At 39.6% G+C, this 18,913-nt stretch overlaps 1 protein-coding gene across 7 annotated transcripts in view; it reads right to left on the bottom strand.

Annotated features, from left to right (window-relative positions):
• Positions 1–18,913, bottom strand: part of ATP11B (ATPase phospholipid transporting 11B (putative)) — a 92,244-nt gene that overhangs the window by 16,210 nt on the left and 57,121 nt on the right. For all 7 annotated transcript variants that reach the window (XM_034438910.3, XM_034438911.3, XM_034438907.3 and 4 more), the window contains exons 23-28: positions 17,111–17,170; positions 14,957–15,084; positions 12,308–12,446; positions 9,269–9,334; positions 7,807–7,910; positions 5,578–5,743 (exon numbers count right to left, since the gene is read on the bottom strand). In XM_034438910.3, coding sequence (XP_034294801.1) covers positions 5,578–5,743; positions 7,807–7,910; positions 9,269–9,334; positions 12,308–12,446; positions 14,957–15,084; positions 17,111–17,170 — 663 coding nt within the window. The remainder of the gene's footprint in view (positions 1–5,577; positions 5,744–7,806; positions 7,911–9,268; positions 9,335–12,307; positions 12,447–14,956; positions 15,085–17,110; positions 17,171–18,913) is intronic.

An 18,913-nucleotide genomic window follows, 5' to 3' on the forward strand; every position in this document is an offset into this window, starting at 1 on the left:
TTCTGAAGGATTAAGGGCGGGGAACAACTTGATCGATACAGAGAAGAATTCTGGTTCACAGTTTAAATACAGGCAGTATTTATACCCATCTGCACTGTTTAAGGGGAATTTGTGCTAGATTCACTTCCTGGTTACGATTCCTTTTAATTTTTGTTGTTGGTGTTGCAAACCAGTGTTCCTTACACATAGGAGACTTATTTATTTATTTATTAGTTCAATTTATATATGCCGCTCTTCTCCGGAGACTCAGGGCGGCTTACAATGCATTAAGCAATATAAGCAGGCCATTTTCTAAAACCATCTATGTCATTCAGTCTTAGCTGCCGTATTTTAAAGCTGCTGTTGCATTTAGATTTAGAGATTTAGAGTTGGATAAACCACATCTTATTTAAAAAAGGGAAAAAGGGGGATTTCTTACTGAGATGTTTTCCCTTAGAGGTATTTTCCCCCTCCTATGAACTACATAATGGTATAGAAGATGACAGCAAGAAGATACAAAACAGTAAAGTCAAAACTGCATTTCTACTTCCAATTAGATTGAAAAACAGCCATTTTGGCATATGCAAATATCACACGGTAAACAAAACAGGCGTTCAGGAACTTCCCCACAATTAAGTACAAATTTAAAATAGATACTGGATGCAAATAAATTTGGTTTTCAAGGGCTTCTTAAATGTTTGTGATCAGAGTTCAAAACAGTGGTTATATTTCCAATGCAAAGAAGTAATTTGTAGAAGATTGTCTTGAAAACACAGCTTTTATGTCAATAGAATTGGACTTCCATTTACTAACTGGGATTTCTTAGCAAAATAAATAAACCAAATCTTGTTATTTCTTAAACACTTAAAAAAAATCTAGATCTTTATGTGACTACATGATTCTAACTTGGCTTTTTCCAATCTTGTTCCCTCCAGATGAAGTAGTAGTATAATCAAATGATCACAGATTTGCTGTTTGAATGTAATTTAATTAGCAGTCAACTCTTGCTCTAAAGTTAAAAATGAGGCATTTACATATAGCTAATTTTTAAAAGGACTACAACTACTTTTGAACAGTACATTTTGCTCAGACTTTCAGTATCAATTTCCACAAGAAATGTCATGGCTTTCTAAATCAAGTAATAGATTTTAAAAAGCCAGACTCCTAGTCCACCATGAAGGTCAAGTTAATTACATAAAAATAATTTGAAGATCGATATAATAGGCTTACTCAATAGGAACTTTGTATTATCACCTTTAATGATCTGAACATTATCATAGAAACTTCTCATCAGATCTTGAGAATAGCAATTATTATCTGGGTACATGCAAGATGTTTAAGGTGGTTAATAATTAAATCCGTTGGGTTCACACAATAGATTTACTCCACCATCACACCCTGCCCCTTTAGAAGGTTGTACAAGTAGTCCTCGATTTACAATAGTTCATTTAGTGATCGTTTGGAGTTAAAACAGCACTGGGGAAAAAAAGGTGACTTATTTCACATTTATGACCGTGGCAGCATCGCCATAGTCACATGATCAAAATTCAGATGCTGACAAGCAGTCAATGGGGAAGCCAGATTCACTTAACAACTAACTTAACTGCAGTGATTTCACTTAACAACTGTGGCAAGAAAAACGTAAAGTGGGGCAAAACTCACTTAACAACTGTCTCACTCAACAACCCAATATTTTGGGTTCAATTGTGGTTGTAAGTCAAGGATTACTTATATAAATGCAGCTGAAGGTTTTGACACGGACCTGGTTAAGGGCATTTGTCACTATGAATGGTAAGATTCTTATATCTATCCTATTCTGCTTGAGATCATAAGCAGGTTCTCTCACCTATTGTATACGTACTGAAATCAGTTTGCAAGAAGTGTTTAAGGTAGTATGTCAGAAAGGAAGATTTTGACCTTGCTTTTTCTCAAGATACCAGTTAGAACAGTTATAAGGACCTGGACTTTTCCTGTATCACTTTCTCTACTATATTCTATCTAGCATTTTTTTTCTACATGGATTTTGCACTTCAACTAACCCTTTATCACCAAAATTGCTCTTTTCATGCTTATCATCTTTGGACAACCTTACCATAAAGAGAGTTCTTATAATTTAAAAATAAAATCCCAATAAAAGGTGAGTGAAAAGTAGAAGCTGTTTGTTGAGCTGGACTACAAAATATATATAATAAAATATTTCTGCTTAAAGAAAAGCAGAAAAGTTAGCCTTAAATAACAAGTGTCTATTTCTTTCTCCTTAAAAATGAAGCTATGTTCAGTGGCTGCGTACAATTATACAGGACAACAGACGTAACTTGGGGACTTTCATCAGATTTGATTCAGTGTAACTGGAAGCAGGGATTGATTTCAGTTTGGCCAACACCTGTCAAATAAGACATGAATAGAGAACATGGAATCTTCCAGATTTTGCTGAAGTACAACTCGCAACAGCCCCGGGTCGAGTGGCCAATGGAGGAGGACGTTTTAGTTCAGCAACATTTAGGAACCTACAACCTGTTCAAGTCAAGCAAGAAGACAGAAGCTTTCTGATACAGAGTAATCATTTTATTTCATTATTGCACATATATTGGATTAACTTCCCAACATGATCCAGTCCTGCCATGTGGACAAATTAATAAATTGCACATCAGAGAGAGGAGGAAGAAAATAAAATGCTTACAAGCATACAGAAACACCTTCCTGAAAGAAACAGGAAAAACAGTCTTGCCTGATCTCTAAGTGCAAGTGCTCTGTTCAGATCCATGCTTTTAAGAGGTTAAGGATGTCATTATGGGTCCCATTCTCTAAAACAGGGGTCTCCAACCTTGGCAACTTTTAAGACCTGTGGACTTCAACTCCCAGAATTCCTCAGCCAGTAAAGCAAAGCTGGCTGAGGAATTCTGGGAGTTGAAGTCCACAGGTCTTAAAGTTGCCAAGGTTGGAGACCCCTGCTCTCAAGGAATACTGTTATTCCATGCCAGTGATGTTCAATCTGGCACCCTCTGGATGTGGACACACTTTTTCCCCTCCTAAAAGAGGCTGAAAATTTGGGTGCGTCTTATACTCCGAATGTAACCCCGCGTGGTGCCCAAAATGGCTACCCGAAACAGCTGCTGCCTTCTCTTAGCCCTTCCACACTTTGTCTGCTTTAGTCACTGGAGCTCCTTCCGAGGATCAGCTGTGCTTTTGAAGCTGTTTTTGGGCCCCAATGCGAGTGAAGCAATCTTCCATGCTTTGCCTGCTTTTCTAATTGCTGCTCCCTCCAACAATCAGCTGTGCTTTAGAAGCACAGCCCCAACCTCAAAACCAGAGAGCGAACTAATGTGCTGGGACTAGCCAGATGAACACCTGGTAGGCAGAATCCCCCCCCCATTTTCCTCCCCAAAAACTAATGTGTGTCTTATATTCCAGTGCGTCTTATACTCCGAAAAATACGGTAATTGCAAGGGGTGATTGGGAAGGAGATTTTAAACAGAGATTAGGACTGCCATGTTATTTAAATAATTACATTTAAAAAAGTAGGAACAGGCGATACCGAGCAGGTAATCTAACCTTGGTCTTTTATTTGTGTTCATTTGTCTCTTTATAGCTCTCTGCTTAATATGAGCTGCTGTGATTTTGGTCAAGATAAACAAAGCACACACCACGTCAATTGTCTGTGGGAGGAATACTAGGTACAGCAACAGCCTAATGTTGCTAAGAAGTCTGAAGACCAGCTGACAGCATCCTGTACAGCTCCAAGGACATTCACACATACTGCACAGGCTCTCCTAATAAATGGATTTCAAAGGAAAAAATCAACTGCCATTTAAAAAAATAAGGAGGCACTTCACTTTCACACGTTAACTAATGTGAAAAAAGGAAGAATGATCTAGCACTGGGATGTCCAAACTTGGCAACTTTAAGAGATTTGTGGATTTCCAACTCCCAGAATTCCCCAGCCAGCATGTTGAAATCCACAAGTCTTGAAGTTGTCAAGTTTGGAGACCCTCTGATCTAGCATATTGACAGAATATTCATGAACTGGAATAGGGCATGGTAACAAGATCAGCCAATGAATAGGCAAGGCAACAGATCAGCCAATGGGGACTGTTTGGAAACAGACACTTAAGCACACTGTGCTGAGATCTGAGTCTGTGCAGAAGCTAAACTAGTCTTCTGAAATGAAACTGAAAACTCTTCTCTCCTCTGCCTGTGTTTTTTGCCTGTAACTACTACCACGTTGGAAGAATCTGCTGTTGGTATTGTATGTGTTATTTTATACATAAAGAGAAGTTAATGAATCCTGCTGAATCAGTTATCTGTGTGTGCTTTCTGGATGTGATTTCTGCAACAAACTCTTGACACATATTTATTCTGCTGAATGAATTTATGATTACTGCATGTCCAACTATGGGATGGTCAATATTACCTTAATTTTAGCAGCTTGTAAGTAAGCATATAGTTCCAAGAAGCACGTAAGAACAACGTACAGGGGTAATTTTTCATTAAGTGGCAAACTGATGAAGAATCCTTTGCTTTCATGAAACGTAGCTAAAAACCTATAGAATGCATTGCAAAGATTATGCAATTTGTGAACCACAGAGAAAGTTGACATTTCTCACTTCAGAAATGACAGATTTTACTGGAATCATTGGAAATGATTCTGTAACGGAAGCCAAATGGCCATCAACAATCTTGCAACACCTCCCAGAAAATGCCCTACAGAGCAGCTCAACAAAACTGTGGAAAAGTGTTTTTCTCCAAGCTAGAGATGACCAATAAGTGATCATACGATAAACTCAAATATGGGAAAGCAGAACTACAGAGCAGATTTTTAAAATACTCTCCGTTCCCCAAAGTTTAAAAAAAAAAAAACCTATGCTCAGCAGGATCTGATCTCTTTCAAAATACATTTATTAATCCTGCCATTCCTCACAGTATTTTTACCTGCTGGGTTTCCAAACATTTACCAGCCCCTTTTCCAAGCAATTGCCAAAGGCAAAGAAATGTTGGGAATGGTATCTGATCTGTCTTCCAGATGCATGGACTTTTTCTGGAATTCCACAGCCAGCTGGGAATTTGGGGAATTATAATTCATCCATCTGTTGGGAGTCTAGGTTGGGGAAGGCTATTCTTTAGGTTGTGCTACAGTATATTTTAAATATTCTCCATGCAAGAAATCTATGTATCTTGGGAAAAAGTAGCTACCTCTAATTGTTTGATAACACTAATTACATGTATTACTAAATCATTCTGATAGATGCTAAGTCAATATTTACTCATCACTAATAATAAGCAATTAAGCTGGCAAGAATGGAACTAGTTCACAACTGAATCATTGGCTCAGTTAAGAATTTTTAGAAATCTTTCTCCCGTAGCTTGATTAATACTTTCATGACATTGCAATATGACCAAGAGGAAAACAAAAAATTTACTTTTAAAAATTTAAATATACTGGAAAGTAGGTTTTTAAAAAAAAAAAAAAATACTCACCATAGGATCACAGTAAATTAAGAACTGCAGGCAAAATAGCAATAAAGATCCAGAGAAAGGCTCAAAAATGTAATCTTCCCAATAACTTAAATGTTAATCAAATCACTTATAAACAAAAATTACCTGGACTTTTTCTGTACTTGTGGGCTGCAGGTGTCTGTACAACACTTTTTTCACAACGTCAAGGAATAAACAAGTGACAACTATGATGATTATGGCAAACCAAGCAGAGCCGCTGGACAGCAACTGAACAAATACAAAGTACATGTCTTGGGTGTGCAAAAATGGCCTGGAAGAAGAAAGGACACAAAAAATGGAAATTAAGAAGCAGCAAAGGAAAACATTTAGAATTAGATGACATTCTTAAGAACAGTAGGGAGTCTTCAATTTACAACCATTCATTTAGTGACTGTTATAACGGCACTTTACAAAGTGACTTATGACTGTTTTTCACACTTACGACCAATGCAGCATCCCCATGGTCATGTGATCAAAATTCAGCCTCTTGGCAACTGGTTCATATTTATGACGGTTGCAATGTCCCGGGGTCACATGATCATCTTTTGTGACCTTCTAGCAAGCAAAGTCAATGGGGAAACTAGATTCATTTTACTGCTATGTTACTGACTTAACAGCAGCAATGGTTCACTTAACAACTGTGGCAAGAAAGGTCGTAAAATGGGGCAAAACTCACTTAACGACTGTCTCGCTTACCAATGGACCACAGCTTAACTGTGGTCGTTAAGTCGAGGACTACTTGTATCTCCAAAAATATAAAAATACAGAAAGCCACGTTCCTAGTATCCAGCAGCCTCATGGCTTTGGGGCTAGAAAATGTCACTTCTAACATTGATCTCAAAGTCTGGGCAGGTTCACAGCAGCAAATACTCAACTTTGGCTGGTCATGTGAAATTATGCAGAGACAGACTCCTTAGAACAGGGGTGTCAAATTCAAGGTCTGTGGGCCAGATTTGGCCCGCAGAGTGCTTAGATCTGGCCCGCAGGGCTGCCCTGGAAACAGTGAAGGACCGGCCCACGGTGCCTCGGCCAGCAAAAACAGAGCTCGCAAAGGCTGCGCACAGCTCTCCCAAACTCCGTTTTCACTGGCAGAGGGGTGCAGGAGACTGTCCGAGCTGAAAACAGAGATCTGGAGCCCGTTTTCGCTAGCAGAGCACTCGGGCCCCCACAGGTACCCCTGACAAGAATGACGTTGAGCTGGCCACTCCGGTTCCCAAGGTCAAACACAACCCTGATGCAGCCCTCAATGAAATCGAGTTTGACACCCCTGCCTTAGAATATTGAAGGGAGATAATGAAGGAACTTAAGATATGGATAGTGATTATAATAAAAATCAGCAGTCAGCCTCTCTGATGAAGGCAGTGGCATATGACTTTTTGAACTCAAGAGACATAAATTTGCAATCCTAAGTAATCAGTCAATGAATGTAGCTCCAATCCTTTTGAAGTTTAAAAGGCTGACTGTGATTTAGAAATGAATGAGACAAAATTTTTGAGCTGAGGATCTAAAGGAAGAAAAGTACATTCCAGATACATTCTTATTTTTAATACTGTCCCCTAATAAATCGATAATTGTATTTTGCATTTTGAAAGGCTATGTCAACGTGCAGTTAAGCCCTAAAATTCTGGAGGTATCAGCTTTTTATCCATTTCTCTAAAAATTAATGTGGCAGATGTTTTGGCTTTCATAAATTTGAAAAATGGAAAATTGAAACAATTAATTATTTATTTGTTCCTTAGATATATTTCCTGCCTTTCCTCCAAAAAGAGAATACATGTAAATCAGGGTTGAGTTCTGGGGTATTTGGTAAATTCTGACTTGGTTGTTTGCTTGTAGATGTTTTATTACTCAACTAGGTAACATCATCAGTGGTAGTGAGTGTGGGGTTTATTTCCCTCTTTATAAACAGTAGCTTGCCTGTGTAAAAACTAGCACTGATTGGTGTGATAATCCATCTCAGATACTATGTCAAATTTTAGTTTCAAAGTAAATTTTTTTTTTAAAAAAAATCAGGTTTGGACAACAAAGAAGGGCCATTATAGAACAATGAAGCCCTCCTAACTGGATAATGGACAGATGGATAATATGACAGCATTTCTATTTTTAATTAATCTTTTCATCTTCTGTGCCAGATTGTTGGTTTAGCTGCTCAGAGAAATGCAGCAATACAAATTCTATTTGTGTATATATATATGTATGCACTGTGTGTACACACAAACACATGCACCAATGGTCACAGCCTGCTTACAGATCCAAACATGGCTTTGTTGATGGCAAGAATTTAAGGCAGCAATATTTTATTACTCTTCTGTTTGCATAGAATTAACTACTTACCAGATTATTCCGCCATAGAATAAGGAAAAGATGAAGTAAAACCCAATGGACCCCCAAGTAACAAAATGATTTATCCAAGTCCAAAAGTGTGTCTCTATTGCCATCTAAGCACACAAAAAGAAAAGAAAGAAAAAAGAAAGAAAAAGAAAAAAGAAAATTGTATCTCTTAATAAACAGGTAATTACAAAGTTAAAGCCTGTGAAAACATTGCATGTTTGTGTGTGTGTGTGTGTGTGTGTGTGTGTGTGTACCTTTAAGTCAGTGTTGACTGCTGGGAACTGTCTGGACAAGTCTCACAGTTTTCGGGGTAAGATTTCAGCAGTGGTTTGCCACTGACTGCTTCCCAGGGCTAAGAAAGAAGGACTGCCCCAAGATTAGAATACAATAGAATAGAATTTTTATTGGCCAAGTGTGATTGGACACACAAGGAATTTGAAGCAAGAAGGAACATAGCACATCTCTAGTGATTTATTGAAGATTCGGGTGAAGATGGGGGCCAATTGGTCAGCACAGACTTTTAAGCAAGAAGGAGTTATCTTGTCTGGGCCTGGAGTTTTTCCTGGCTTTTGCCTGTGAAATAGGTCTTGCCCTTACACAGCTGGCTTGGTGCCTAAGGTGAGATTAAAACTCATAGTCTCCTGGTTTCCAGCCTGATGTCTTAACTGCTACACCAAATTGGCTGTCATATGTTTTATTGGGAACTAGTATTCTAAATCCAAGGTGTGCACAACCTTGGTTCTGAAACCCCTAATATAACATTGGTTCTGCACGTGAATAGTTCCTTTCTCTGTAGTTGACTTTTACACTGGTCAACTTGATCAAACAATCATGGTAGAATACAGCTGATTCTATCTTTGGGAAGGACTCGGTAGGTTGATAAAAATGCAAAATTCAGTTTAAACATCTGGCTGGTTTTATTTATTTATTTATTTGATTTCTATAACTGCCCACTTCAGCAAATTACTCTGGATGGCTCACAATTCAAAACATATATTACAATTAAAACATTTGAAGCAATAAAAACAGCAAAAAGCATTAAAACAATAAAAACATTGTTGATTGTGTGATCAACAATAATAATAAGGCATCTGTTCAGATATCAAAGAATTCTCCTTGCACTAACTTTTGGACTTTCTTGAGCCTATGTTTTTTTTCCAGCTGAGGAGTTCTTTATAGCTGGGTTTAAAGACAAAGATGCATCTTTTGACAACCCTTGAATAAATAATTTGGCCTCAGAAAACTGAATTTGTAGGAGTGGTTACTTTTTCCAGTGGAAGAATACAACCACACTAACTTTCAGTTAGAAAAATCTCAAAGCAAACAAAACTGATGGGTTTCAATATTAATTTAACTTAATTCTGCCAGTTAAATATAGTCAAATCTCACCAGCACTGATCTCAGACTGTTATTAAAGATAATTAAGAAGAACTTAGAAAGCAAAATTTCAAGTGCACTGCAGTACCTTCATTGTAACTGTTATAACCATAACTGTGAAGACCAAAGTACCAAAGGTCCAATTTCCAAACATCTAAAAAGGAAAACAAGAAATTTAATTAGATGGAAGATACTTAAGAGGCAACACCGCCATAATGCTAACAAGCTAGTTCCACCACATACTCAAATGAACACTTCCCCATTTAGAACAGCTTAGTAAAACCAGCAGGGTAAAAGACAAAACAAGTAAAAAAAAAATTATATTTCTTAAGTGAAAAAAAAAATGCAGTTGTCCCTGTTAGATTTCTGTACAATTTTTCAGCTCTTGTCTCTAAAGAATCAAGATTATTTTGAATCTAATTCCAGAGTACCGGTAATACCATACAGTTTAGTCTCACCTGCCAAAATCTGATATTTCCTTTGCCCATTTCATGAACAATCTAGACTCATGCACTTATTTCTTGAAAGAGCTAGATTGTGTTAAATATTGTTTCTCCTCATTTCATGAACTATTTTTAATTAATGGGTTGTTAAAATGCAGTTGTTCTGCTTGTTTGTGTTGCTATGCTATAGGAAGCCTTAACTTGGTAAATACAGATTTGTACAGAAAAAAAATCCAGTCTAAGTATGGTTGTGGAGGAAAGATACACTGAGTGTATCACATTCATTTATTCCATTACATTCTAAAGAAGACATTTTAAAACTGAAATTATACCAGAGCCAGAAAAGGGATTTTGGTACACAGCTCAACAGGGAGATTATCCAAGATTCCCTGCAGAGCCAAGCCCAGCCCATTAGAAAGGAGCAAATTCCATAATCAATAGCAGTGGTGCTCTCTCACTTTGTACCTACTAACAGCATGTTTTTTTATTCTCCTTTTCTTGGATTGCTATCTGTAACCAGGAAATTGAAAGTCCTGAGAACTGAGAAAAATCTGGGCTTGGTGAAAAGCCGAGGATGCAAGTCCCCTTCACCTAAAGATGGTTTGTCTACGAAGAGCTTTCTTTAAGCTGGCAGAAAGCTTTTACTATTAATTAGTGGATGTTTGCCATGGAGACTGTTAGAGGTGGAAGAGAAGAGGATTTTGGTAAACACCCCAAACCGCCTACAGTTTGCGTTAAGGATTGTATTTGTAGAAAGGCAGGGGGTGGGGAGGCCAAAGACAAAAAAAGCATGTAACTTGGCAACATTTCACTAATGCACAAGAACCTTTTCTTGAACACAACTAGTTGTCCACTTAGAATGAGAAGGATGGGAAAGCTCATCCAATCAGTTTCTTTTAATGTGTTCAAGGAGAATGAGTGATGCATTCTTGAATACCACTACAAAGGTACTGCATTTAGCGTCTACACGTCTTTTATCCTACAACATAAAATCTTACCATTTGCCTCTTAGGTTTGAATACCTGGCGACATGCACAGCATGAAAAAAAGGGGCAGGTTAGAAAGAAGCTAAAAGTGCAAAATTGTAGTGTACAGCTGTTACACTACATCAAAGTTAAATCAACCTCTCAGAATTCACACGGATTCTTTCTTCCTGCGGCCCAGCTATGCCAAAATTAAGAGTTCACCCATGGTGTACTTTTGTATTCCAGCTAAAAATAGCAGACAGTGGTTAGGCTATCCCAGATTCCTGACAGTGCCCACAGAATGATTCAGAAACCAAGTTCACCCAGAGCAGGGGTTGGCTCTGGCTCTGGAGCCACAAGTGGCTCTTTGGTCCCTCTGCCATGGCTCCCTGTCCCATCACTGGTTCACCCCGCCCCTCTTATTTCTTTTTTGGACTCCAGTCCGAAGCGGCAGGAAGCGAAGGCTGCCTTATGTGCAAATATGGCGTGAAAGCACGTACAGGGCAGCTTTGCTCCTGCACTCTCCTCCCCCCTCCTCTTGTAACCCCCTGGTTGGCTGTGGCTGAGCTGGGAATGTGCACACGCGCTGCGAGACCCTCCTTAAATGAGCCGCTGCCCACCCCGTGCATGCCTTTCCTGAGCTTTGGCGCTCGCTTGAGAAGGGTCTCCCCGCCCGTGTACAGCTCCCGGCTCAGCCAGAGCTGTCCGGGGCATCCTGAGAGGAGGAGGGGGAAGAGGGTCGCCGGAGAGTGCAGGAATGAAGCTGCCCTGTACCTGCCTTCGCGCCACATTTGCACATAAGGCAGCCTTCGCTTCCTGCCACTTCAGGCTGGAGTCTCCCTAAGTGTGTGAACGCTCCCGGCTCAGCCACAGCCAGCCAGGGAGTTACGAGAGGAGGGGAGGGAGGAGGAGGACGGTTGCCTGAAGGGAGGGGGAGGGGGGAAGGAGACACACACACAGAGAGACATAGAGAGACATATATAGAGTGATACGTAGAGAGGGGGTGAGACAGGGAGAGAGAGATACAGGGGGAAAGAGACACAGAGGGGGGAGAGAGGGAATAGTTTTGTGGCTGGATAGGCGTGGCTAGGTGGTCATGTGACTGGGTGGGAGTGAGTGACATCGAGTTGGCCACACCCACCCAGGTTTTGTGGTTCCTGGTATTTTTTTTTCTGTAGGAAACTGGTCCAAGTGGCTCTTTGAGTGTTTAAAGTTGCCAACCCCTGACACAGGGTATGTTAGTTAGTTGTGTAACAGAAATATAACAGATCACAAATAAGGCAGTTGAGGGAGATCTGGGAAAGAGGTTTTTGCTCAGCTCTGTTCATTTTCAAAGATGCTTATTCACAAGCTGTCAATAATTAACTTGGGCACCCAATTCTCTGGTTGCAAATTTGTGTGGAGCAATCCAGAAGAAATACACCAAACAGAATATAAAATAGAAATATGAGCAGTTCTCAGTCAGCTCCTGAAATCTCAGAATTAATATTCACCCAACTCTGTTTGGTATCTCAATCTATATATTATTTACAGAACTCTTAGTTTATCTCCAGGCAATTTAAGTTTCACCCTTTTTCAAGGAAATTTGTATCTCAATAGCTATGTTATGAAAGCACAAACACTTCGGCTGATATACGTTTTACAATGATTCAGTTTACATAGCACAACATTACATATCCCAGAATACAGTTTTCATAATAGATTAGCATTCTACTTTACCTGGCCATTCCCTAACAACGAAGTGTCTTTTCCCATCAGAAGATAGGAGCCAAAGAAGAAAGCAAATGCATGAAAAAATCCCAAGAAGGTCCAGTAGAGGAAAGGCTTGAAGCCCAAGTGGGCATTTTTACTAATGTCTCTGTAGAAAGAGATGGAAAAAAAAGGTATAATGCTCTGGCAGCTATTTTCAAAGGAACAAAAACTACTTTGATGCATGATGACGTCAATGTACATAAGATCATCTTTAATGTTATAAGAACACTCATAAAATTCATCTATCTACCTTTTTACCTATTCTGAGAAATTGCTATAAATGCTCTTCAAAAGTTGAAAGGAATCAAATATCATACTTCTTACTGTTAAGTATTGACCTTGAGATGTTTCATGGCCACTTGGTACTAAAGACTAATATGTTTTGGGAGAAAGGATGATGCTAACTCCCTATTTGCTTTCCCTATCCCATCCAATTACAATGTTTAGTCAATGAGCCAGTTTATAAATGACCAAAGTATGGCCACATTTCTGAATAAATTCATATAAACAGATACATTATTTTTAATAAGGGAAAAATGGTGTAATTGGAATCAGAAATCTCTTTATCATTTAGACTCTTTCAGGAGGAATAGGAGGGGGACCCCAAATTAATTACATAGTGTTATTTAGCAATGTTTGTCAGTCACCTCTAAATGAGATGGGCAACACATAGATTTAATAAGTAAGACTAAATATAAATAAAATCTACAATTCAAGTGTAGGCACATAATGGCTGCATTTTGACACTGCAATAAAGAGAAGAGGGTTTAGATTTCAGGGATTCTTCTGAACTCAAATCAATCAGAGGCAGCATGCTATTGACAGGCAGTGGGTGCAGTGGCTAAGACACTGATCTAGGTAGGACTGGAGAATGCAGATTCCTATCTGACAGATTTATTAGGAAAAATAGCAGGAAGAAGCACTATAGATCTTGAGCACCTGTACACAAAAGGTGAATAATAAATCAAACAAACATACAGATAAATTTATAAATGAAGGATGAGATTGAGGACAGTGGTAGGTGAGGCTACAGCTGAACACAAGCACGGGCTACAGCTGGACACTGAACGCCAGCATTTTGTTCTCTCGTTCTCTCTCTCTCTCTCCCCAACAAACTATTCATGAGGTCATGAGGTACAGGTCTTCTTTCCTCAATCCTTCCATCTCCCCCTCCCACCATCCGGTCAGAAGCTATCCTTCCATCCCCCTACCATCCTGGTCCTAACTGTTAATACCTATTCTTCCATCTCCCCCCTCCCCCCCATCATAACTGATAAAGATTTTTTTTTTTAAATTTGATTTATATGCCGCCCTTTTCCGGAGACTCAGGGCGGCTTACACTGCGTTAAGCAATAGCCTTCATACTTTTGTATATTTATACAAAGTCAGCTTATTGCCCCCACAAACTGGGTCCTCATTTAACCTACCTTAGAAAGGATGGAAGGCTGAGTCAACCTTGAGCCTGGTAAGATTCGAACCTGCAGAAATTGCAGGCAGCTGTGTTAATAACAGGGTGCATTAAACCACTGTACTACCAAGGCTCCTTTTGAAAGGGAAATGAAACGTTTTCTTCTTCCTCAAGGAAAAAACAGTCCAGTTGCTTTTTGAAAGAGCACTTTTGAGACAACTATGACTTGGATGACTGAGAATCTCCACAGACATCTTTCCTCAGAGTGTTCAGCTAACCGCTTGCAAAGGGCATCTAAAATTATGCTAAGAGCCACAATTTGAATATCCTTTGCTTTCTATACTCTGATCCTTAGATCCTCTCTGGCTTGTCAAGGTTATCCATATCGCAGCCAGAGCAATTTCAGGCTCTGCTTCCAAAAACTCTTTGGGACATCTTGCCTCCTGAGGTAAGATTGCCTCTTCTATCCTTCTGCAGGGGCCTGAAGACCTGGCTCTGCCAGATGGCTTGGAGTCCTAATGGGGGAGCATCACACTGGGGGTGGTTGTTGAATCAAGAGGCAATTCCATCTCCACCCCTTCCCTTTGCATCCTCTTCCCTCCCTCCACTATGTTTTAGCTTGATTGGGATTTCTACTTTTGTTCTTTTAAGACATTTGTTAGGATTACACTGAATGTCTAGGGAGATTCTCAGTCATCCAGGTCATGGTTGTCTGTCCCAAAGCTGCTTTTTCAAGAGGCAACTGGACTTTCTGGTTTTTCTTTGAAGATGTTTCACTTCTCATCCAAAAAGCTTCTTCAGCTCTGACTGGATGTTGTGGAATGGAAGGATTTATATTCCTTGCAGGGAATAGATTTTACTGTTTTAATTCTGGAAGCCACCCATAGTCGTTTGACTACAAGATGGGGGAGAAGGCAAATAAATTCAATAAACAAACAAACAAACAAACTTCTTAACGGAAGATGGCAGAACTGACTCTACATTAAATCTTAAGATATAAAGAATATGTTCCATCGTGGCCTAACAGCATAGGGATTCCTCTAATATTTCAAATGAGTATTAGTTCTTTCTACAAAGACTTTAAAACCCAATCCTAGACTTTAAAACCCAGCACCCTTTGGGTCTCTGACAAGTGGTTTTTGAGTAGGAGGAGCCGTACAACTTGTCTCTTACCAAGCAAAATCCTCTCCTGAAAAGACCATGCTTACCGGTAGAGAGTTGGCTTGCTGTGCAATACATGAGGATGCACATGCTGTTCAAAAAGACTATACATGAGGACTGGCAGGGAAGTGAAACAAATGTTGTACAAAGTCAGGTACACGCTGTCATACAGAGTCTGAAAGGTGAGAAAGGTGGAGAATTGGTGATTGTTTTAAAACCCATATACAGAAAAGTCAACAACAACAAAATCACCCCAATCTAAATATCCGTTTTATTATATTAACATTAACAAAGAAGGAATGCAATAAAGCCAGCTTCTGTGACTTGAAGCTGTACAACTATAAAGAATTATTACAAACTCCTTCCATACTGTTCTTAAATTTCTTTTTCTCCCTCTCCAACACAAATGGTCTTAACACTCTTTCTAAAAAATTCCCGAAGTTCCAGTAGGCCCGTTTTTTGCCCTCCCCAAGGCTTCACGTGTGCCTTGCACTTACCTGCATCCAAAACGGGCTGGGTGGGGACTCCTGGGAGAGGCGGGGTAGGCAGGGCCAGCCAGGAGTGGGATTTGGGGGTTCTCCGAACTGCACAGAATCTTAGCTAGAGGTTCTTGTGAACCCCCAGCAGCCCACCCCTGCCTTTTTGGATGCTGCACCAAAGAACTTTTTTAGAAAGAGTGTTAAGACCATTTGTGTTTTGAGAGGGAGAAGAAGAAATTTGTTGACTTTTCTCCAGAGGGCCTCTGGAACCTGGGGAGGCCGTTTTCGCCCTCTCGGAGGCTCGAGGAAAGCCTCCAGAGCCCGGGGAGGGTAAAACGCCTCCCCCCGCCATGGTGCAGGAACCCGACTAAGCCACGCCCACCATGGCCATGCCCACCCAGCAACCGGGCAGAGAACCCTTTGCTAAAAATTTTGAAGCCCACCCCTGCAAAAAGGTATAAAAAAAGAACATCAACTTTGAAAATGCTGTATGTGTGTGTGTGTGTATGTGTGTATCGGGGAGCAGAAAAGGCTTTAACATTCAACAAAGCTAATAGTCACTTTATGTTAGTGTTTCTCAACCTGGGCAACTTTAAGGTGTGGGGACTTCAACTCCCAGCATTGCTAGCTGAGGATTGCTGGGAAATGAAGTCCCCCCATCTTAAAGCTGCCCAATTGAGAAACGCTGCTTTTAGATAGATGCTGGGTGGTCAAGAAAAGGCCTGTGGGTTCCTCCCCCGCCCCCCCATTGAAGCAGAAAGTGGTTTGTCACCAAATTCACTGCAGGCCATCCCACGATCCATGTAAAAGAAAAGTTAAGAACTGGAGCAGCTTAGAAGGAAAGGCGGGAGGGGTGGGGTGGGGTGGGTGTTTGCTATCATCTTATTCTTCACTTCAGACAGAAACTCTTTCTGCTTAAGTGTCACCCGGTTTCTTTTCAGTCAACCCACTTTTTAATTTCATATTATTGCCTGTTTAGAATAATACTTAAAATACTGGATTTGGAGGTAGGAAAATCAGTCTGTGATAAGACTCCATTACTAATCATTCTTAAATGGGGCCAATCAGGATTACCCATAGTCTTTACTAGGTTATTTATAGATATATGTATTAAGATAAATTAGAATTTGCTAGAACTCATAATAGAGTAAGAGCAATTAATTTCAGAAATGCAAGAAAGGACAAACATTACTGGCTGTGGATAATCTGAGTTACAATACAGCACATCTTAAATTTAAATCTTAAATTTAAACGGGTATACATTTAAATGAGCTAAATCTGATTAATAAGAAAATCCCTTCTTGATCTAGCTATAACTGTCACTTGTCTCCCAGATATAAAATGAAATCCGTTTTTTAAAAGTGCTTTTGGCTTTCTAACATAGAAAAAGAATTAGCGGAACTAATCAGCACTATCCAAAGATAAATATTACTTTGACTAAACTCTTATTCCGCATGGAACTCTTTAACACAACTTTCAATTTTTATCTTTATGATTGCCTAACAATAAAATGGCCCGACAAGAAATGGGATTGTTCTTGGATACATTTTTACAGACAGAAAATTTAAAGGAAATATATAGGGATGGAGAAACAGATGCTAATGAAACATCATCTAAATGTTAGTAAGAGGTATTCGATTTTAGCTCAGCTTACTTCTTGGTGGCTGTCTACAAATGTAAAGACAGAAAGAGGAGAAGAATAAAAAAAAATTGACTACTCACTTGTTGTGAAAATAAGCAGAAGAATTGATATAAAAACTGCGGTGTAATAAAACACACATTCTGGAAAACAAGATGCGATGCAACCAATGAGAGACATAAAACACCAAATTCTATCACGCCCATCCAAACATACCTTGAATATCAAAAGAAGTTTTTTAAAAACCACTCATTTTCTGAGATTCATCATCCAGATGGATAATGATATCACTGACTGGAATTAAACTACTTGTTGATGGTGGAAGAGTGGTGTGGTGGCCTAGAGGTGGAGCTCTCACCTTACAATCAGGAGACTGGGAGTTCGATCCTAGGTAGAGGCAGATATTTCTCTCTCTGGGCGCACTGAGAATATATCTGCTGAACAAAACTCCACATTGGCGACAGGAAGGGCATCTGGCCATTAAAACACTCTGCTAGTTCCATTCAGTTGCCCAGACTCCACCCCACAAGGTATTATGGGGTCGTTAAATGACGATGATGATTGAAGGAAATGGTGGAGAGGAAGTACTCCCATAAGGCATTTGGGTTCCATCAATGTTGCAAACAATGAAGCAGTCTTCACTAATACCATCACTCTAACCCACTTTAGACTTAGAAACTCCATAAGGCCTTGTTTAAAACAGAAAGCATGAACTCTGTCCTGATACCTAGCCAGAATGCTCTCATCTCACTTTGCCTTTTAACTGTGATCTGCATGATGTGCACATCGAAAGAGATCACAACCTGTTTATAATCTAGACACTGCAACCATGATTAAAAGCTGGCTTAACAAGAAATAGCCTTACTGCAGATATGTTTTGGCTTGGAAGTGAAGAAATTAGTAGCAAGTTGGTGGAAGGCGATGGATGCTCCTAACCAAATATCATCAGGGAAAAACCTTACATGTGATCCTTGACTTATAGCCATTCATTTAGCAACCGTTCAAAGTTACAATGTCATTAAAAAGTGACTTATGACTGAACCTCACACTTATCACCATTGCAGCATCCCAGTGTCATATGATTGCCGTTTGGAACCTTCCCACAGTTTCTGACAAGCAAAGTCAGCAGGGGTAGACAGATTTGCTTAACGACCCAGATGCTTCACTTAACAACTGCAGTGATTCGTGTACCAACCATGGCAAACAAGATTGTAAAATTGGGCACAACTCGCTTAACCACTGCCTTGCTAGCAACAGAAATTCTAGTCCCCACTGTTGGTCCTAAGTTGAGGACTATGTGTCTATGTGACTACATTCAAAAGTTGTTTCTCCTAGAGACCAGGCCTCTGTGTTCATGGTTTGCTTTAAAAATGCTTTTAGGACAATGTTACAACATACAGCTAGTCCACAACTTGCAACTACAATTGAGTCCAAAATTTCTGTTGTTAAGTGAGACATTTGTTGAGTGAGTTTTGCCCTATTTCACGACCTTGCTTGCCATAGTTATTAAGTGAATCTGATTTCTCCATTGATTTTGCTTGTTGAAGGTTGCAAAAGGGGATCACATGACCTTGGGACCCAGCAACGGTCATAAGTATGAACCAGTTGTCAAGAATCTGAATTTTGATCACATGATCATGGGGATGCTGCAAAGGTCATAACTCTGAAAAACGGTCATAAGTCACTTTTTTCAGTGCCGTTGTAACTTAGAACAGTCACTAAGTAAACTGTTGTAAGTTGAGGACTACCTGTAGATTCAGTTTCTACAATATCTCTTTTCTTAACATTACCCTCCTAAACGTTACAAGTTCCAAGCATAATTGTAATGATAATTGAGTATCAGAGTTTATATACTACTCCACTTTTGCAAGTAAGCCCACTATTTA

This window comes from Pantherophis guttatus, chromosome 6 (assembly GCF_059756535.1).
Source record: "Pantherophis guttatus breed Tessera chromosome 6, ASM5975653v1, whole genome shotgun sequence".
In the NCBI taxonomy this organism is placed as follows: Eukaryota; Metazoa; Chordata; class Lepidosauria; order Squamata; family Colubridae; genus Pantherophis; species Pantherophis guttatus.